The sequence below is a fragment of the Falco peregrinus genome, chromosome 5 (genome assembly GCF_023634155.1).
Source record: "Falco peregrinus isolate bFalPer1 chromosome 5, bFalPer1.pri, whole genome shotgun sequence".
NCBI classification, from domain to species: domain Eukaryota; kingdom Metazoa; phylum Chordata; class Aves; order Falconiformes; family Falconidae; genus Falco; species Falco peregrinus.
Genome location: NC_073725.1, coordinates 23,985,433 through 24,006,876, shown reverse-complemented (window position 1 = coordinate 24,006,876; position 21,444 = coordinate 23,985,433). Strand labels below are relative to the sequence as shown.

The 21,444-nt window shown below is 41.5% G+C and overlaps 1 protein-coding gene across 6 annotated transcripts in view; it reads right to left on the bottom strand.

The window, feature by feature from the left end:
• The window catches only part of CDK13 (cyclin dependent kinase 13), a 49,316-nt gene extending 28,999 nt beyond the window's left edge, over window positions 1-20,317 (bottom strand). For all 6 annotated transcript variants that reach the window (XM_055803396.1, XM_055803398.1, XM_055803399.1 and 3 more), the window contains exons 1-5: window positions 19,098-20,317; window positions 8,035-8,640; window positions 4,265-4,432; window positions 3,853-3,992; window positions 1,723-1,893 (exon numbers count right to left, since the gene is read on the bottom strand). In XM_055803396.1, the coding sequence (XP_055659371.1) occupies window positions 1,723-1,893; window positions 3,853-3,992; window positions 4,265-4,432; window positions 8,035-8,640; window positions 19,098-20,314 (2,302 nt within the window). In that variant the 5' untranslated portion in view covers window positions 20,315-20,317. The remainder of the gene's footprint in view (window positions 1-1,722; window positions 1,894-3,852; window positions 3,993-4,264; window positions 4,433-8,034; window positions 8,641-19,097) is intronic.
• Window positions 20,318-21,444: the final 1,127 nt, after the last annotated feature.

Below are 21,444 nucleotides of genomic sequence, written 5' to 3'. Positions count from 1 at the left end.
CCACTTTTATAATGGCTCCTTCTTAAGCCAAGCAGCCTACTTTTGTGTTTGCAATGGTCCACTGTGAAAATGACCAAACTTCCTCCCACTTGCGTGTGTTCCCTGCACAGACTACAACTTGGCCACAACAGCTCGGCTATAAATCCCCATCTCACAATAGACTACTCATTAGAGAAATACAGAATGCAGTGTCTGAAAAAAAACCAACCTTCAGTCTTTTCACAGACAAATCGTAATAGCACAGTCTCATTGTCATGCTAATGATTTCAAGAGACTATCAGAAACTAGTTTTATTCTAGCATCTCTAGAGAAGCCCCTTCCCTTGCAAATTTTTTGAAAACGTAATCATTTTAATAAGCTGTTAAATAAGAATGAGAAATTAAATTGAAAGCAATATCAAAAGCACAAATACAGACTTGGACAAAAAAACCCACATTTGAAATTAATGAGACATACAGTTTGAAGTACACCAAAAAAATTTACAACTCAATCCTAGACATGGCACCAAACAGAAAGGGAGAAAATTAATTAATGAATCATTAAGTATTAAGTCAAAGCTCAGTGTGGTCTCATTAGCCAAGTAGGTTAGACCTAATTAAAACTCAGTACAAGATTCACATGAAAAGCCTAAACTGACTGTTGAAGACTGTCAGGATTCAGAGTGGGTGCTGACCACTGAACCTGCACATACCTAGAGGAACTCTTTTGCTAGATGCTTCCTACTATTAAACACAACAAAAATATCATCAGTGCTATATACCCTTCAAGGTATTATACTTGTTAAAGATGTGAGGAAAAAACCTCAAACTACTTCCTGCTTAATTTTCACAGCCATCTTCTGACTTACAATGTCACCTTGTGTTTCTGTGGCTATACAGTACATATGGAATCTTCCACTCCACTGATACTGGGCGTGCTGTACAGAATCTCAGGGAGGGAGAACAGGGAAGAACCACAAGTACAACACTCCAGACACTCTCCTCAGCCAAACCATGTATCAAATTGCCCACAGGACACTAAAATACTCCAAAATGGCAGGTTTATAAGACTTGGACCTAAAGGGAAATGGCCTCCAAAGACAAAGTGACCACTGCAGTATCAAAAGTACCACTCTCAGTAATAGAAACAAGCCAGACTTAACACTGAAGGAACCAAAAAGTGAAAGTCTGCATGCCTTCCATTTGGGGAAAAACATCATCACTACACAAATCTTGCTTTTCATTCTTCTCATTTATCCTCCTAGCTTTTAAGACACACGTGCCCAATTATGAAAAAAACTAATGCACAATTCAAATAAAACCAAGGCGTAAGATGGAAAACATCTCTTCAGCATTGAGCCTACAATACTCTAAATGATGAGAGAATACTATGAGGAAAACAAAAGACTAAAAATGCTCACAATTAAGAGCTTCCTATTGTTGCTGGCCTCCCTAATCCACGAGTGTCAAAGAATCAAACATCTGTTCTCCTCCAGCAGAACCAGAATGAAGTAGTAACTTTTTTTATCCCATCTTTGCAAAATCTTTGCAAAAAAGTTTCCATGAGCAAAAGGCATAGCTGGGTTAAAGGACTTCTATTAGTAATTAAATGAAAATCCCTTGTCAACCATCATGATTTGCAAACATACTTTTGAATGAAGCTTAACTTCAGATCCAGCATAGCAGACTACCACTGTGTTAAGAAGAGGATCAGAAAGAGCTACCTCCATGTTAGCATACATACCTTTGTCCTTCTTGAAGTCCAAAGCATCTTCCTTATCTGTCACTATTTCCTTCATGTTGATAATGCTTTGGTGATTAAGCTGTCTAAGAATCTTAATCTCTCGAATAGCTGTAATTGGAAACCCTTCCTTTTCATTATCCAGACGTACCTTCTTTAGTGCCACCATTTCCCCTAAGTGACAATTAAAATAAAAAACATTGATCAGCAACCAAAGTATGGGATTTAGTGTTGGGTTTGTTCTTTTGTTTATAAAACCTTTCCTATTTGTTACTATTACTGAATGGACTGAACAGTTAACATTTTGATGCTTGCACCAAACAGTATGCTGAACAGAAACAGAATTAACCATTGCTGGGAAACTATCACATGGAGAAGCAAAATTATAAATGGGAATTTTCAGCTACCCACTGTCTTCTTCCTCCTGCATAACTCACCTGTGTCCTGATGTTCTACCCCAGGCCTGTCAATAAACCCCCATATCATATAAGAGTGATTACCAACAGCAGCTTTAGAGATAGAGGCCTTTATCTGGATTTATTACTACATCAGGTCAGAATGCACGTATCTAGCAGAAGTACTACACAGTTCAAGATACCAGGCAGATGTCTGAAGAGTTTTCGAATTCATCAGTATACCTCCTACAAGCAGAATTGTCACTCCCTTGTTTACAGTGAGCAGAAACACTCATTATTTTACTGCAGGCTTGGCTGGATGAAGCTGGATTCTGCAAAATGGCAGAAGCATGATCTACTCATGGTGGAGGATAATCTAAAGACTGTATGGCAACTCAACCATTTTATGCGTGGAAGTTTACTGCTGTGTCTGGGAAGTTTATGAACAGCACAGACACCTTTGTTAGCTCTAAAAAGGACTTACCCTACACCAGTGTATATGATATGAACACAACAGATCACACTCCAGTATGACACAACATCCACTTGCTTTGAAAGCCCATCGCACAGCTTGTTATAAGGTATCTCAAAGGCCATAATGCCAATCTTTGCACAGGATTTGAATCCAAAGCTAATGGAAGGTTTACTATAACTGTATGGACCCATTCAATACAGACAGCAGCAACTTCTGCTGGAGGTTAAGAAATTACTGCTGAACACAAAAAACTTGAAGCTTGCCAAAGAGGCAATATGGTTATGACAGGATTAAAAAGTTACATACGCAGAGAACAGAATCCCAGGACAGCAGGAAGAAGCTGCTAACAATGCTTAACAATGCTTTCCAAGGTAAAAAATAAAATCTGTGACATTTGAACTGAAGTTTGCAAACCGAGACAAGCATAGGTAAAGAATAAAGAAGGAATTATAATTACACTGCTCTTTCTTCTGGAGATCAGAAAGAAGGAACTGGGGCTGGTATGTGATCCTACATGATTCAGTTACTGCTGAAGCAGACAGTTATCCAGCATTCAAAGCACGTACAAATAAACCAAAAGGGCAAGCAGTTACAAAAAGAACTACTAATCAAATTTCAATGCATTATCTATTTAGAGGCAGTGACAACATTCTTACATACCATTGTAGTGACTGCTTGCTCATTTGACCAGTAGTTTAACATGAAATTTAAAAATTATGTTACTGTTGTAAAGTCAAGTCATACTGCAAGAAAAATACCCAATACACAGCATTTAAGGCTGCGCTGCAGCGAGGCGGATTCTCTTCCTACGATCAGCTAGTGACTACTGCAGTATGAAGAAGGAAAATGGCTAAATCTCACACATAACTTCTTTCACCCTTCCATCCCTTTACAAACTTTGTTATTCTTTGTCAACCTATCTCAGGTGCCATTTTGCTGCCCCAGAGTATTTATACTCTCTTCTACACTAGCTCAATTGTGTACAGAGTGCAAAACTCAAGAAATAAAAGCTAGAAATTAGGGCTGTTTAGCTTGCTTTTAGCCACAACTTTACAGATAAATGATTTTCCAAGGCAGCAAAAGATAATTTCTGATTCAGACAAATGCTAGATTTAAAACTGAACAAACCAATAACTAAAAACTTCCCAAATATTAGACAGCAGAATATCACTACCTTTACTCAATATAAAAACAGACCAAAACCAAACAAAATATCCTGTTCACTCTAGAATTGCAGGATTACACTTACTTTTTTCAACTTACCTGTATCTTTATCTCTGGCTTTGTAAACCTGGCCGTAAGTGCCTTCACCAATAATACCAATGATATCAAATTTATCCACACAGCGCTTTCCCCAGTCTATTTCTTTTTCTTTTGTTTCACCATGTCGTGGTCCACATATTCTAGAAAACAAGCATTTCTAAGAACACAGCTAATATATCTAAGGATTGTCTTAACTTTGTAAAACCCCCTCAACACTAAGAATTTATGAGACATTATTAGATAACTGGCTTACTACCATTAAGTGACAATAAACCATGCAGTTTGATTTAAGCCTTATTAATATTAAAAAAGTCTTCAAAAAGCAGAATTCTTTTGAAAAGAATATACTTTGAAGAAACTATTATCATTTCTACTTGCTTGATAGGCTTTAAAAAGAGAGTCTCAAACATACTTTGGTCTTCTCTTGCTGTGTAACTGAACTGCTGGTTTCTTTTCTTCAGGACTTTTGGACAAGTCAGCTCCTCCAGGCAACTCTGGCGGAAGCGGCAAATCTGCAAGCAGATGGCGAAGTTTCTTCTCTGCTTCCTTAACTGACTTCACTGAAAGATTCTCTCGCAAACTATTAAAAAAGACACAAGTTTGCTAGTAAGTTGAAGACAGTAGACTGCTATTAACATACATAAAGAAAAACCTACTGGAATTATGTTTTTAAAACACATTCTAGGCTGTTGACGCATTAACGTGTGAAATCTCCACTCTTAGAATTTGCAGAATTTTGATTTCTGCTCTACAAATGGCTCACAAATAGCTCTCTGGAAAATGCTCAGATAACTATCAAAATTCTACAGAAAATATGACATCAGATCTTTCTAGTGAAAGCTAAGGTTAAATAACACAGCAAGCCTTACAAGGCTGGACTTCTCCTGCCACATAAGCTTCTTCCCAAGCCTATGTCCTAGGCTATTAAGAATATTTAGAGCTCAGGTGCTGCCAGATGCAAGACATGTAGTGGTAAAATCTGTACTCTCACTGACTACTCATATAAAAGAGAAGATTATACTATATTCAGTTCCCTGTAAAATTGGTCTCCAGAGATAATGAGTGCTGCGGTTACAGTAACACTGCTAGGCATTACAAGGCAGTCCACACCACCTCATTTACAGATTCCGATCTCACACATTTTCTGAAACACGTTTCTAGTGATCAGCATGCAAATCAAGGGACAAAAAAAAAACCCCCACAAAAAAAAAAACAACCAAAAAAAACACTGATGAAAAAAAGCCTAAATTTTTTTCTGTCATGGGTTACTGATACCTGACCATTTTTAATTATCAACCATAATTATATAACAGATCCTGACAAGTCAATCTCTGCCTTGAGAAAAATCCCCCAAACACAGGTATAGCAATGTATTCCTTTAACAATTACTATATGCAGTAATTCTGGAGATGCTCTTCCCATTCTAATGGGGAAATTCTGAAAAAATTATACTTGCTGCAGGATTTCTTTTTAAACACATGGTTCCATTTCACCAGAATTTCCTTTAGTTTAGCTAGGTTTGTGCAGCTACTGCACATCCAGCATTTTTTGAAGCCACACCTATCTCTGAGCTTTATATAATTACATACCTGTTTCTCCCCTACAGGACTCTCAGAGTATTCACACTTGGCAAATTTCAAACTTTCTCACTTTTTCTGCAACTTCTTACCTGCTTAGTTTCATAGACAAAGCAGGAACTTCTGTAAATGGAAAGATCTTGCTACCTTCTCTCATACAGAATGCATCTATTCTTTCTTACATTAATTGCAATTAGCATTCTTTATACATTTAAATAAAGCATTCCAGTGTTTTGCGTATGTCTGTGTTTCCCCATGAAAACAGAACACCTGAATGTCTCCTACCACTTCTCAAGATGCTGCTGCCTGACTTAAGAGAAGCACCTCAAGGAAGCATATACTGCTCATATCAAAAATATAACGGTTAACATGCTATAAAGAATAAACCACCATTTGCACAGTGCATGTAATAATAATAATGGTAAAGATTTTTTTATTATTATTTTTCAGGAAAAATAAACATTTTCTATTACAAATACATTATTTGTATTTTTCTAAAAATGTCACCCCCAAGCTTTCAGTATTAGTAAAAGTACAATATGAGATGTTCTGAAGCAGATTATAAAAGTGGTACATGAAAACAGAGGCAGCCAAGAGCAGCCTTTTTTCCAGGTCTGTTAAATCATATGTCATTGACCACCGCAACAGTTTTCCCTTTCAGCTAACCTACACAGTGGTTTTGCAACACTGCTGTTCCTTTAGGTAGTTTATTTGTGAGTTTATCAGACTCTTACTGAACTTCACAACTGACGTGACATTAGGAACCAGCCAGTTCTTCATAGCATCAAGCTCTCTTTGTTGGCACAATTTCCCCGCAGCAACTCTGAACCCAAGGTAAATAAATATCTTTGCCCTCCTCCCTCCTAAAAAACACTGGTAATTTTTCTTTGATGTCTTAAGCTTTATCACAACTTGTAATTGCAACCATTCTGATCTGAAGTTTATAACATCCTATAGGCAAAACCAAGCAAAGCATAAATGGCATTCTATTCCTTGTCATTAATGTTTCTAATGCGGCTGTTTGCAAACATGAGGCTTTTATTCTTGGAAGAATGAGCTCAGTGCTGACAGAACTGTAGCTTAACTGCAGCTTAACTCCTCTGTGCAGTTTAACTGTACTGCAAACAGTACATTAAAAAATACTAATAATGAGAAGCAATTAGCCAGCTTTAAGATGAAAATCTCAATTCATATTACTGCAATTTACACTGCAATACTAGTTGCATATTTACACTAGTTAGCTTAGTTTTTAGTTAAAACAGTAAATCTTGCTGTACCTAACAATGTCAGAAAACCCGTTTACCTAGAAGGGATGGCTTTGTCATAACTTTAAAGGCAACCACACATTTGCCACACAGATGTAATTCTGAACAACTAAAACAATATTTGCTAGAGTGCTGAAGGACAAGAAACAAGATTTCTCTTTTATTACTGAAAAAAATAAATATCTAATACCTTGTTAGGTTGTATGTATTTGCCAAGGACTCCCGTGCATTCTAACGTTTAACCTCACATTAAATTACTAGCAAACACAAGAGAAGTATTTACACCTCTGGTTATAATTACTTTTATTGATCAAAGACTTTAACACTATAGACTTCCCAAAGAACAAGAGAAGACAGGCCAGTTTCACAGATATGGAATAGAAACAAGTACTTCATAAGGTTTTGAATTTTTCTTTTCGTTTGATTTTTTACAAAAATATTCCACACAAATTACTTATTACTTCCGTGCTATGAAATTTTGTTTTACTTGTTGTAAGTTTATTTCTTGTATCTTGTGAGAGGCATGTAACACCACGAGTATAAAAAAAAAAAAAGTAACTTTTCTCAATTTCATGACCAAACCAAAAGAAAAACAACAAATTACAGCTCAACAGCACAATATTCCAACCCAAATCACAGCACGTATTCTCTGTTACGACTATGAAGAGACTTAATTTAGCCTCAACTCAGATGACACTTGGAATTAAGACATGAATTTCTTCACTACAGACCAATTTTTACACTTCAGAAGTTAAAATAAATTACAAGCCATGAACCTCACTTGTTATATATAGTCAAAGTAATACTGATCTCCGAAATAAATTACACTAAAATAACACACAGCTATAAAAACGATGACTTTCCAAAGGGGAGGGAATCTTTACCTCAAACCCCAGCTAATTAAAGAATTTTCACATATCACTACTGAATTCAGCTTTTCCCTGGAAACATGTACATGTTTGCACTGAACTTGAAATCCTGAAGCCTTGATTATATCCTTGCATTAGACCCAAAGCTATTATGTACCAGCAATTTTAAATCATCTCTTTAGTGTACTTTTTGCTGAAAGATTCCTCCTAGATTAAGTCCTTCTCTTTTCAAGAACCACTTAAATTATTTTTAAGATCAAATTCCTTCACAATTCACTACTAATCGCCACATAAAAGAAGAGCAAGAACAAACCACCTAATGCATCAGCCTGATCTAGCAAATAGGTTTATATTTATTTTCCAAAGGAAATAATAACAACTATACAAAAAAACAAACCACCTAGATAATAACAGCAACATTAATAAAAAGGAACAGACAACCCCAAAAATTAAATGTATGTCACAACTCACCTATCAGTTTCTTTATCTTCAGGCAGCGTGGGAGGCAAAGGCAAGGGTGGCAGTGTGGAGGTTGGTAATGCAACAACTCGATCTTTCTCCTTGGTTACTACACTTGGTGTACTTGGTTTGCTTTTCTCTTTTACAGTGACTGATGGCTGTTTCACAACAGTTAGTTTATTCTCTTTTACTGCTGTAGGTTTCTGTTTAGTAATTTTGTCTGCAATTAAATTATTTTCTCCTTTTGTTTCAGGAAGTGAGACCTTTGCTTTTGCCTTGTCATTTTTCAAATTTGCGCTGCTTGTAGGAGAAGGTGTATGCTCGGTTTTTATTTTCTTCAGGTCCTTTACATTGTTCACTTGAGGTGCACTTACAGCAGTGTCAGTGTTTCCCTTAGTAGGTGTTGAAGTATTGGAAGCTTTTGCACTGGCTTTGGCTGCCTCAGCAGCTCTTGCTTTTTTGTTTTTGTTCAGCTCAGCAGCCAGGCTACTCTTCAGAGTTAATGTACTAGGAGAAATACTTGAATGACGACTTCTGGATCTAGACAATCTGTGTCTGCTACGAGACCTCGAGTGCCTCGATGAATACGGACTTCTGCTTCGAGATTTTGCTGATCTCCTGTTTCAAAAAAGTCAAGATTTACCCAGTTAAAACTGAGTCTGCCTGCTTTCCCAGTATATCTGCTTTTTTGACAAGCTACTTCTTAAAAATCATTATCACCATGCCTATAGAATAACCAAAAGTCTATGAAACAGAAAAGATATTTCATAAAGAAAATATTAAAAAAATCTACAGAGTTAATCAATCAAGATTCTACACCTGAACAGGTTGTTAGAAAATGTTAACACTTGCTTAGATGTAGTTTCTCCCATTAAAGAACTGCAAAATACAAGTATACCTATAGTATACCTATAGGACAGATACGTTCCTTTTTCCTCACTACTTATCAGGGATGATTTTCTCCTTTAAAGATAATCTGATCCTATGCAACTTGTGCAAACACTTTTAGTATATGGAGTATTTAAGAAAAATTAATCTGGCAACATGTCCAGAATTCAACAAAATGAAATTAATGTTACAACAACGAGACAAGAAAAAAATCTAAACACTACAATGAAACAGTAACTGTAGCAACTTCTTAAGATTCACTTTCTCAACTGTCATTGAATTAAGTTAGTTGAAAAAAAACCTGCCAGAATACTAAAGGTTGCAATGTAACCAACAGAAAGACAGCAACAAATCTTAGCTTTCTTTTTTGAAATTTAACTGTATGCTTTTTCCCTAAAAAAAAAATCAGAAGTACCCAATCCTTGTTACAACTACTGATAAGCAAACATAATCCACAAATAGGCCTATACTATTTGTATATAGGCACATACTTTATTCATCAGAATACAGAGAAAAATAAGGAAAAAATATCTAAGCCATCTACAAAACCATAGCAGGAAAACAACCTAGAATGAGGGCAGAGGTGGGGGTGAATCTTAAATTAGAAAACCACACTTTACTGTGCAAAAATACCATTTAACCATTTTTCATTCCATTTTTCAAAGGGATATCCTAATTTGCCCAGTAGTGGGTTTTATCCAGTTCTTCATTAAAAAGCAAAAGGGAAAAAAATTAATTGAGGTGAAGGGCATGGAACAACTAGCCTAATACCCTGCTACCAGACAGAAAAATTACGAGATACATGAAATGCAAGGGTTTTTAACCCATTTTACCTAAGAACAGCAAGGGTATTTACCAGATTTACAAGTATTGTCTTGATTACAAGTTTGATGGAAATCTATTTTGCTTGAGTATATCACTTGAAGGGAGGACAAAGTATAATTAGGATAAAAAAATGTATTCACTAGCTAAACAAAGTAAAAACTATCAAGCAATAGCAAAACCAGGACTTCTGGAGACACAAGAATTTCAGACTTCAAAAGATAGCACCAGTGTACAGAGGCTGCCAACCTCCCCCCCCCCCCCCCTCAACCCCAACTCCAAACTCAATACCAAACAAAGCAGCCAAATACAAGCATTACAGACTATCGACCCCTATGTCAAATTTAATTTTAGTAACAATTAAATTAAATCATTCTAATTATCCACACAAATTACATTTCAATGCTTCAACCAAACAACTACTTAATATAGTACAATAATGTTTCTATTTTGTGTGCAATATTTACTAATTTCCAAATTTACACCTGTTCCTGCATTATAAAAGCAACTCTTTTCAGTCTTCTTTCTAAACCAATGTAAAAGTCATTTAGGTAAACCAAGTTTATGTAGAAATGATTGAAAACAATGTGTAGGTACACACACTATATACTGCAGCACAAGCTTCAAAATTCTATAGGTAAAACTGATCCAAATGGCTAGACCCTTGAAAGAAAAAATGAAAGAATTAAAAAAATCAAACCCCAGATGAGGACAACTCTGAAACTAACACAGTGAAATTCTATGCCAGGAGTAAAGTTTTATAGAATACCCTGGCACAGCAGGATAACAATAACAGATGGTAATAACAAACCCAACAATAAAATAATAGAAGGTTTTTTATATTTTAATTTAAAAAAAAAAGCAAACTGCACAATTCCGTTATCTGAAATTTCAATGAAAATGTAAGGTTTGGTTCACTTCACTAGAGACACTAACATCCGTATCCATCAAAAAACACACACATAATATCGGTCAGAAAAATTCCCTTGAAAGCTCACTTCTGCTCCATTACGAACCATGTTGCTGAAGTTATTTTTCCTCATTATTACTTTAGAAATCTAAGTACCAAATCCCACAGAAAATTTTCAGATGCTTGGCCAAACTGGAGTAAAAGTGAAGTAGTACATAAGTTCCATAATACAGAGTTAAGATGGGCTAGTAGGAAGAAAAAGGAGGGCTGGAGACTATTCTGACAACACATACACTTCAAATGCTAGGCCAGAGCTCTCCTCACAGTTATCTCACTTTCCAAGAGGAATTATTATCTCAAGCAGAGGCATACTGCTATAGATCCACACCGGCTGTAACATCAGTGTAATTATATTTCTCCAGCATCAAGCACAAGCTAATAAGCTCCATTAGTCCTAAACTGGCTTCTATAATTGATACATCATTTGCAAGGATGTCACTGACCTGTCTTGGAAAACATCTGCTTGCACATCTTGTTCCTACATCAACTATTTTAAACTGACACTGACTCCAGTTACCTGCAGAACACAACCCACATCCCAAGGACTTCACTCCAGCCTCACTAAACTTAAAACATGTCCTAAAGGTCTCAAAACCTTCCTAAGTACAATTTCTGGTTTGTTAGGGGGGTTGGTGGGGTATTTTTTGTTTGTTGGTTTTGAAAGACACCTCATATAAAGCAAGTACTCTATATCACAAACAGAAATACGGACATAATTTCACATGCACTTGAAAAGAGAAGTAGCAGCTTAAAACGCTACAGTTGAGACACCATGCCTGATCATAAGACTGCTTCTGTTCCACTTCAGTTCAAAGTAAAAGAGGCTCATTTATATCACTACCAAGGATGAAATGAGAAAATCTGTTCAAATTAATGACTACTAATGCTCACCTGATCACCTACCATAACTTGGGGGGGAAGAGGCAGATTTGCAAATCTGGTGCAAAAATTAACCTAAATCTTTATACTTTCTTCAGAAACAAACGTGTAAGGAAGCCAAGCATTGACAATGGATTGATGTACATATTTTACCAACATTAGTCAAGAGAGTTTAGGATGTGAACATGGATCTATGCAAGCTCAGAAAAAAACACCCCAACCATTCTCCATCACAGGTTTCACACCCCAAATGACAACAGTGTAACTTTCTCATGTCAGAATTGCATCCATCTGGGAGACAGCAAATACACATGCACACAAATATTTACGTTTCAGTTCTAGTACATACTACAGCCCCTAACAGCAAATCAAAATGATAGCAGCCTAGTTATGAAATATGTTGATTAAGTATAATCTCTGCACTGGCTTAATTTTTCCAAAAGTTTTTCATTATTTAATTTTATGTCAGAAAGAAAATTTATGTTGCATTACACAGTGCATGTCTGTGCTAATAATAAACTAGAACTTCCTTTGGCATTCCAAAGGCCTTTGCAAGAATCCCTTGCTGTCCCTTGTCCACTGGGCTAGACCCAAGAGAGTTAGAGCAAAAACATTAACACTTTCAACTAAACACACAAATGCTGAATCTTAAGTAAAAGGCAACTTTGTCCAAGTGCTAGCTACTCAAGTTACAATGATAAAACCTGCTGTTTTCATAAGCCTAATGATCTTTTCAAATATTCAGCTATCACTTTCTTCCATCAGCACTAGTTCAAAAGTCCCATGAGAACCTTCCAGGCTAGACAAGACTTATGTACAAGTTTCCATCTATAAAAATGGCACAAAACAAAAACTATGGACATTTACAAGCTTTCCCTCAGAAGCATATACAGAACTGAGAGTGGAGAAATACTGCCTTATACATAATAAAACCAGCCAACTTCACTCTATTCAAAGCTAACACTCATTTGACCTAAAAGATGAAGTCACAGCAGCACAGAAACTGGTTCACACAATAGCGAGTGTCTGCCATTTAACAGGACACTGACATTTTACTGGGACCCTGAAAACACACCAGGAGAGATATCTGAAATATACAATGCTCTCTAAATCTTCCAACAAATTTCTATTAAATGTGCCTGCATGCACACACACGTATATAAAAGACCTTATCTGACATTCACCACCAACTACCTCACCTTTTGTTAGGAGTTTGTTTTTAACACAGTAAACAGGAACACATGAAGTGGCTACAACTGAAAACTGTGTTGCAAACAGCAAACAAATCCAACAAAACATTCCAATTTTTTTTTTCACCCAAGCCTGGAGAAATCAGGAAATGTACTAAACTTACATGCCACATCCCAATCTCCCAAATCAAACGCACCAGCATCTGCTGGTAAGGCACACGGGAGGGACTACTAAGCAGCTACTGTTTGAGTCAAGTTTACTGATGCTTCTTCCTATTTGCACCCAGGATTTCTACCTCATTTACAAGGCACCTTTGCCATCCTTAGTAATTTACAAGCATACTGCATTCACTTTACACAGGCCTATATCCCTACAAAGAGTGTAACTGCCAGACTTCATAACATTCATAAAATCACTTCTGAACCATATACAGATTTTAATATGCCTTTATACATGGAGGGGGAAAAGAAAACAAAATAAAAACAAACAAACAAAAAAAAAAGGAGAAAAAAGAAAAGGAAACCGATCTGCCTAAAACCCGTAAGTATCAGTAGGACTAGCCTGCATTATAACTAAGCAGCTCTAAAGCTGCTTTTTTTTTTTCTTCCAAAGACAGCAACAAAGGAGACTAGAAGCAAAACTAGATAAGCTGCAAAGGGAAATGGAGGTAATTACATAATATTATGTATAGGTACAAAATAAAACCAGAAAAAAAGTTTAAGACATTATCTACAAAACACATATGAGAAGAGGCAGATGTAAAGAAACCACTGATAGAGGAAGAAAGCACTAATAAGGAAGTCACCTTGAAACTAAAACTCAGCACTGCTCTCCTTCATTCTTCAGAACAACAAAAAGAACCCTACCCTCCCAAGAAATTATTTTAAAAAAATATTGGTTTAAATATCACAGGTTTTTTTCTTCTTAGTATTATTTTGCGTAGCACCATACATTTCACAAAACAAACCAGCACTCATTTTTTATCTGCCTACTTAACACAAGATACATATTCACATATATAAAAACTACTTAAGATATCAAAGCCTTACTAGTTACAAGTTTCAAAACTGTTACAATGTTGTTGTTCCTCAAAAGGAAACATTGTATTGAATTTCACAAGTTAACTTATTGATTACCGAACAGTAGATTTATTAATGTATTTAATAGAAAAAAGTTTACTGATGTAGTACCACTTACATTCTCAATCACAGAATGAAAGAATTCCAAATAGTAACTTAAAAATTAAAGTGCTATATTTTACTCTCTTGATATTTGAAAGCATAGAGGAAGAAGCAACAATAACAGTGTTAAACATGTCAGATTTCCAGGAATACAGGTCTCACTCAGCTTACACGGTTTTTATCATCAAGCTATTTTCTAGGTGCTTCTTTCCTTCCCATTCCAACTCTCCCTTTAATACAAAAAAAAAAAGCATTTTATTGACAAATCATAACAGTCATGTGTTATCTTCTCATGTTTGTAAACTTGAAAACCTCTTTTCTTCTTAACCGCTTTAAGAGCAAGCTAAATCCACCACGCTAGTAGCGAGCTACGCATGTTACCTAAGCACAAACAGTATTACACACTCTGAATATATCAGGGTCTACAGAGCTTAACAAAGGAACCAATTTTGTCCGTAACTTTTGGACAAGACAATACAAAGGGATTCATGAGAATACAACTGGAAAAACAACAAATTAAGCAGACCGCAAGAGGTTAAAACACCCACTGTAGCCCAGCTCTTTCAATAACTACCAGTGAATGCTGCACTACTGACTAAGCACTGCCATCTTCCCTAGCACAGTAAGGTCATAGTGTATTTGAAAAGGGAGACCTAAATTTAATCAGTTGGCTTCACCACAGATCTTCCAAGACATTTATAATCACCCAGTAACATAAACCACCTTGACAAAACATTCCAGTTCATAGTATAGCTTTTCTGTGTTGCATTAGCAGGCAAACGTATAATTCATTTCTTTATGCCATAGCAGTAATAGTGCTCTCTGACTTGGTACCTTATTAATTGGTTTTATTTATTTTCTCTAGCCCCTAGTTCAAGGTTATATTCTAAGCAGCTCTGCAACAACCACCTACTCAGCCGCTTTGTGCATGAAGACTAGATAACTTGCCTTCCTGATTCAAACTGTAAATCTTTAAAATGGTCTCCAACAGATACAGCATAGGAATACTGAAAAATTTGGAACATGAATTTTGGTTCTTAAATCTGCTTTATAACCCTATCTTTTCAGATGAGAACTCTGCCTATAAAGAAATCAATCTGCAAAAAAGTCAACTCAAATGCTGAGTTCTAAACACATTAAAAGTTTTTTTTTTCAAATTAAGTCCCTTTCCACAAGGGAAGCAGCAGTGCAATGAGGAAAAGGAAAGGCACATCAACATGGCTGGACAAAAGGCAAAGTCCACTGCCAAGTAACAAAACAAATCTTAATAAGATGAGAGTATGTACTACAGTAAGAGCCTCAATACACACTGGAAAAAATAGCTATTCCAACAGTGAAAACCTACAGTTTCACATTTTCAATTCTGCAAAATACAGTTTTACTAAACAAGATTATAAAGCCTTATATGAAAAAAATCTGTTTTCACCAAGCAAGGGGAAAAAAACATCTGGAAATCTCCCCTACTCCTTTAAGTCCAATAGTAGCGGAATTACTGGATTCAAAGTTATTTTTAATATCAAGTGTATGAAACCATGTCTTCTTCAGCATTAATATGTATTTTACAATTTTTCTTATGCTTGTTTCAGTTTTGTACACAAGCAATCCATGTTTTGCAGACATTCACTACTACATACTAGCTACAGCTAGAGAATGAGATGGCTCTATAATACCAATAAGAAAAGAAATCTGGTATTTTTCCTATAAGCAACATCCACACACAGTAGTACTATGCTAGTAGTGCCCCACCCACTTTTATCTAGGCAGATGGGTAGGTGTATTCAAATTCGGTAAAATGTGATTACTCATCTACAGAGCTAAGTGAATTAAATGTGTGATCACATAGCATATGACCTAACTGAAGGTATGAAAAATAGTTCTTCTCTTCCCACAATTCCATCCTAAACTAGTTTCCAAAGAGAGACTTCTCTGCTTATTTTGTCAACCGTGAGTTTTAATTCCTCTCCTGCCTTTTTCTGTATGCTATTTTTTAAAAAAATCCTGTCAGCTTATCAGAAGAGAAAGACATACCTCACACTTTTGGTGTTATGGAAGAATTTCCATTTTGAAAAAGTGCACGTGCTACTTCAGAACAGCTGTGTTACTATCCACAAGAAAATATAGTAACACAAATCCACCAGCAGCAAGTAAAGGAGTTCTGTCCAACAAGTGGAAACAGCTCAATCAGTCTGCCCAAAACACAGATGTTTACTGCTATAATAATGGAAAAGGCAGTTAGTCCACCATTCAAAAAGAATTTTCCAAGCATGGGAAGCTTATCTGGTGTCTCTCCTTCTCTTCAGAACCCACATCCAGGCAACATCACCAGAAAACAGTATTCACAGTCACTACTGTCTAACTCAGAACAATTGCGCTGTTGCTGCTGCTGCTTGAGAAAACTAGGGATTCAAATGAGTGAAGCAGACTTCGCTTGTTTCTCTTCCACTGTTTACTAGAAGTTCCTCCCTAAGCAGCTCAGAGACCTAGATGACAAAATCAGCACTCTAGACACATGAGCTTTCCAAGTGTGTTAGGACCACTTAATTCTCATTTTCTACATACCAAGTAACTAGGGAATTTATGTAACATTACAGAAGACACATATACGAGATATAGGACGAAAAGAGCAAAAAAAGGCTTGTAGCCTGGAATGCTCGGTCACATACAAAGTTCTTACTGTCTTGACACCATTACAGCTGGATACAAGCCCAGAATTAAGTCTTTAAATCATTCAGATGAAGAAGACAGGTGCTGTAAGAAGCTGTTGCCTTCACAAAACTGTACTATTCTATCAAGTCTAAGGCCACTATACCATCACATAAACAGCACGGCAAAAATTTTCAGCCTTTTGGGCATACCACCACAGAGTCAAGTGAAAAAAAGCTGTTATGACGCAGTTTTGAATGGCTAAAACTATTTTATAAATACCTCCCATCTTTATTTCTCCACTGCCGCCCCAATACACATAATGCATAATAGCTGTATGGCAGCAAAGAACAGTAGCTGATGTTTCTCCACAGCAGGTACACATTATGAACAACTAAGTTTATCTTCACACTTTGTTTCTTTCCTTTTCTGTGAAAACGACATTTTTACAAGGAATGCCACATTAGGACAGACCAACCTTGCTTTCCACATACAGCAACCTCTTCTTTTCACTCAGCCATTCCAATCCCTCTCCAGTATACCTGACAATCTGCATTTGTTAACTAAATAATTTATCTGTGTGCAGTTAAAGATGGGATGCAAATTCCAGTTTAAGCAGAGGAAGGAAGGTGTGAAGTCACAAAGCTAACTCCTAGGAACACATTTGCAGCTCAAGGAAGACTTACACATTTACCACAGAGACAAAACAAAAACTAGGAGATTTAAACTGTCATGTTTCAAATCACAGGCCCACTACCATCAGAAAAAAAAGCAGCACAACACTCCTACTAAACTTTGCTCTGTACCTGTCCTCTAAAAAACATCTGTGCCTTCTACTACAGTCCCATCAGTCAGCGTGTAAGACAGGATTCTAAACTAACTGGACTGTCAATGTGACTAATAAGTGCAAACAGAGCATACATAATTTTGCTCATCATTATCACCTTTCTTATTCCAAGATAAAAGCATCTACAGCAAGTAATGTGATTCCCAGAGTGTTTAAGTCAAAACTATGCACGTAATATTCCTGCTATTCTATTATTCAAATAATCTTGAAAGCGTATCCCTTAACCACTGGTAACAGGCTTTCATGGAACAACGACGATGACGTGCTGTTTTTCTGACCACTCACAGTGTCTTCTGCTTGAAACACCCTATTGTTTACAAAATTATTCCATGCAACCATATTTTAAAACAACCACTATTTTTTTTCCCCAAAGGCACCTTTGTTCTATCTCCCCGAACAAAGTAGGACACAATTTTGTTACTCTGTTCTTCAAACAGCATTCAATGCACACCCAGGACAGCTGAATACCAACAGCCAGTGAAACACAGAACAGCTTCAGCATCTTTATTGGATGCACTGTGGGACACCCCCCAAATGGTGACCAACACAAAGTGCTCATTAGGAACACCAGACAACAGTTCTCAGACAACCCACCAGGTAATGCCTTGTAAACAAAATTATTGCTGGTGGAACAGCAAATCACCCAATACGTTTACAATTGAAGTCCAGATGTGAATTCAAGTAAGCCTATAAACAATGAGGCAACGGTAAGATTCCAATACAGGAAATCTTCAGTTATAAATATACACTAAGCAAACACTTTGGATTCCCAGTGGTTTCGCCGCAGGTTAAAATATTCTGAAGAGCTTTAACTCTGCCACACAGTTTCTATCTGATTAGAGATACAGCCCACGTTTCCTGTCCATATAAAATTACAGAAGTCACAGCAACGCTGACCTTTACATTCCCAGTTCCTACCAACAAAGTGATTCGCAAGCGCACGTCAAGTGTATACATATATATAACCCGATTGGAAAAAAAGCTTACATGCGTTTTCATAGGTTGTGCAACACACGAAAGACAATTTAACAAAACTTGACACTGGCTCCTTTTCCTAGCAAAACAGAAACCCTAACTCTTTCTATAGATCTCTAAAACCAAGAAACACTTGTAACACAAACTGCCTGTCAGCTTACTTGCTCTTTAGATTAGTGGGAATTAAACCGAACACAGTTATATTGAACATGCATCCTTTTATACAGGGGAACTGAATACGTAAAAACGTACCTGAGAATCTCCGTACTTCACAAGCAAAGCTTTAAAAATCAAAATCGGTCCTTCAGAAAACCTGGCCTCTGAGAAGCATCTTCACTCTCATCTGAAGATGTTCTCATGGCCTTTAATATTTAAAAAGCCTATTTCCAGCTAGGTGATCTCCCACGGAGAGAAACTAGCTGCAGAAGCGCTGCAGACACCCACGTCTCCCTTTCTCCCAAAGACAGGACAGGAGAATCTTTGTATGTCTCCAGCTCCCCTTCCCCCCACCTCAGCTTTCTGGCAGCAAGCAGGCACCGAGGGAGGGCTTTTGTTGCTAGATGCGAGCCTCCCCGGCAGGCCCTGCAAGCCAGCACCAGCCCCAACCCACCCTCACCCCCCTCCATGCCCCCAGCCCGGTCCCAGCGCCCCCCTCCTCCCGGTCCGGGCCTGCACTCACCGGATAACGGGGCTGTAGGGGCTCCGCGACCGGCGCCAGCTGCTGTAGGGGCTGGGCGACACGTCCCCGCCGCGCTCATAGGAGCTGTGCCGGCTGTAGCTGGGGGAGCGGCGGCGGCTGTAAGGGCTGAGGGGCGAGCGGCCGCCCACCGGGCTGAGCGACTTGCGGCTCCGCTGGCTCTGCGAGGAGCGGTGCAGCGGGGGGCTGTCATCCCGACCGGGGCTCGGGGACGAGCGCTGCCGCCGGTAAGCCTTGGGCTCGGGCTTGTCATCTCGGTAGGCCTTCGGCGGGTCCTTGTAAGCCGAGGGCGGCTCCTTGGCTGCTTTAGTCCGGCTGCGGTGCGCTTTGCTCTCCCGCTCTTTCCTGCCGCTGCTGGGCGAGGCAAGGGAGCCCTTCCTGCGGCCGTCGCTGCCGCCGCTGCTGCTGCTCTTGAGTCCCTCCCGGTCCTGGCCCCCAGTGTGGTTGTGGCGGCTGCGGGACTTGGAGGAGGACGAGGAGGCCTCGGGTCCCCCGCGGCCCGCCGCCGCCCCCTCCTGCTGCGCCTTCTCCTCCCCCCGCCGTCGGTGCTCCCGGTGCCGCTCCTTGGAGCGGCCGCTGCTGCCGCGGTGCTCCCGGCGGGACCGGCCGCTCCGCTCCGCCTCGCCCCGCTGACGCTGGGTCCCGCCGCCACCGCCTGAGGAGGAGGCCGGGCTCCCCCCGCCGCTGCCCGCGCCGCCGCCGGCCGCGCCGCCGCCCACCAGCCCTTCGGACTGGGAGCTCACGTCGTCGTACTCCTCCACCAGCGTGCTCAGACCCCCGCTACCGCGCCGCTTCTCCACCTCCTGGGTCCCGCCGCCTCCGCCGCCGCCCCCGCGGCCTCGCCGCCGCTTGTGCCGAGAGCCCGAGCGCCGCTTGCCCCGCGGCCGCTTCCGCTCCCCCCCGTCCCCGCAGCAGGAGGAGGCGCCGGTGGCCGCCAGGAAGAGCAGGGACTGCGGCGGCAGCGGCGGCTGCAGGAGCGGGGGCTGCAGGAGGGGCGGCTGCAGCAGCGGGAAGAGCAGCGGGTGAGGGGCCGGCGGCGGAGGGGGGGGCTGCGGCTGGGCCGTGAAGCGCTTCCGTCTCCGGTGATGCAGCCGCTTCTTGTCGGCCGCCGCCTCCACCGCTGAGCTGCTGCCGCCGCCACTGCCCCAGCCCCGGCTTCCCCCGCTCCCGCCGGCCGCCGCGTCCGAGGTGCTCGGCATCGAGCTCACTCACAGCCGAGAAGGAGGACGCGGCCTAGGGAATCCGCCGCCCTCAGGGCGCCACCGGCGCCATGGAGACCCGGCGCCGCGCAGACACACGGGGACACACGCCGGCCGGCGCCAGGGCCTGGCTCGCTCCCTCGCTCCCCGGCCGGCTGCCGGGGCCCGGCCCGCCTCGCAGCGCGCCCGGCCGCGCCGACTCACATGGGGCCGCGCCGCCACATCGGGGGGAGGAGGGGTCGCGCCGCCCGCCTTCGGGCCGGGGTCGGGGCCGGGCGCTGCCCGGCGCGGCGGCGGAGCGGCGGGGGTCTCCCGCGGAGCCGGCGCGGCCTCCCGCAACGCGGAAGTGGCTCCAGGCGGCGGCCTCCTCACTCCATCCCGGGCCGCGGCTGCCTCGTCCGTCGCCGGGCGGCGCTGCGCGGGGGGTGCGGCCGCCGGGCGCGGGCCGCGGGGCCGTCGCCGCCTCCCTCACCCGCTCCCCGGCCAGGCGGCGGGGTCAGGCCGTGCCCGGCCGCCTGCGGCGGGCTGTCCGAGGCGGCGCCCGGCGCTGCGCTGGCCCCGAGCCCGCTTACCCTGCCCGGCGGCTCCCAGCTGCCCGGTCCCGAGTCGCTGGCGGCCGGCAGCGCTGGCGCGGCCTGGGTGCTGCGCGCGGGTGACACACGCATACACACGCACCGGGGACACGGCCCGGCGGAGCGCGGCGCATGCGCGGGGCCGGCGGCGCGAGGGGGGGGGCCGCGCCCCGCCAATCGCGCGCGGGGCTGCCGCCCTGGCCCGCATGCCCGGAGCCGGGAGAGATGCGCCGCTCTCGCGAGAGTTCACCCCTCCCCCCACACCCAACGCCCGGGACGGGGAGGGCGCAGCTCTCGCGAGATCTTGCATCTCGCGGTAACTGCGTCGCGCTCGCCCCGCGGGCGGAGGGAGGGGGCGCTTCCGGGCGCGGGGGTCAAAGATCGCTTCCGGCGCAGGGTGGGGAGGGGCGTGGAGTCGGCTGCCCGCTCGCCTTTTCCCCTTTCTTCTGTCCCGGCGGCCTCTAGAGGCCGGAGGCGGAGCGGTGGAGGTCCTCGGGGGCGGCCCGTGTCAGGCTGCGGGCGGGGCGGTGGGGGAGGCGCCCTGGGCAGCGGGCGGGA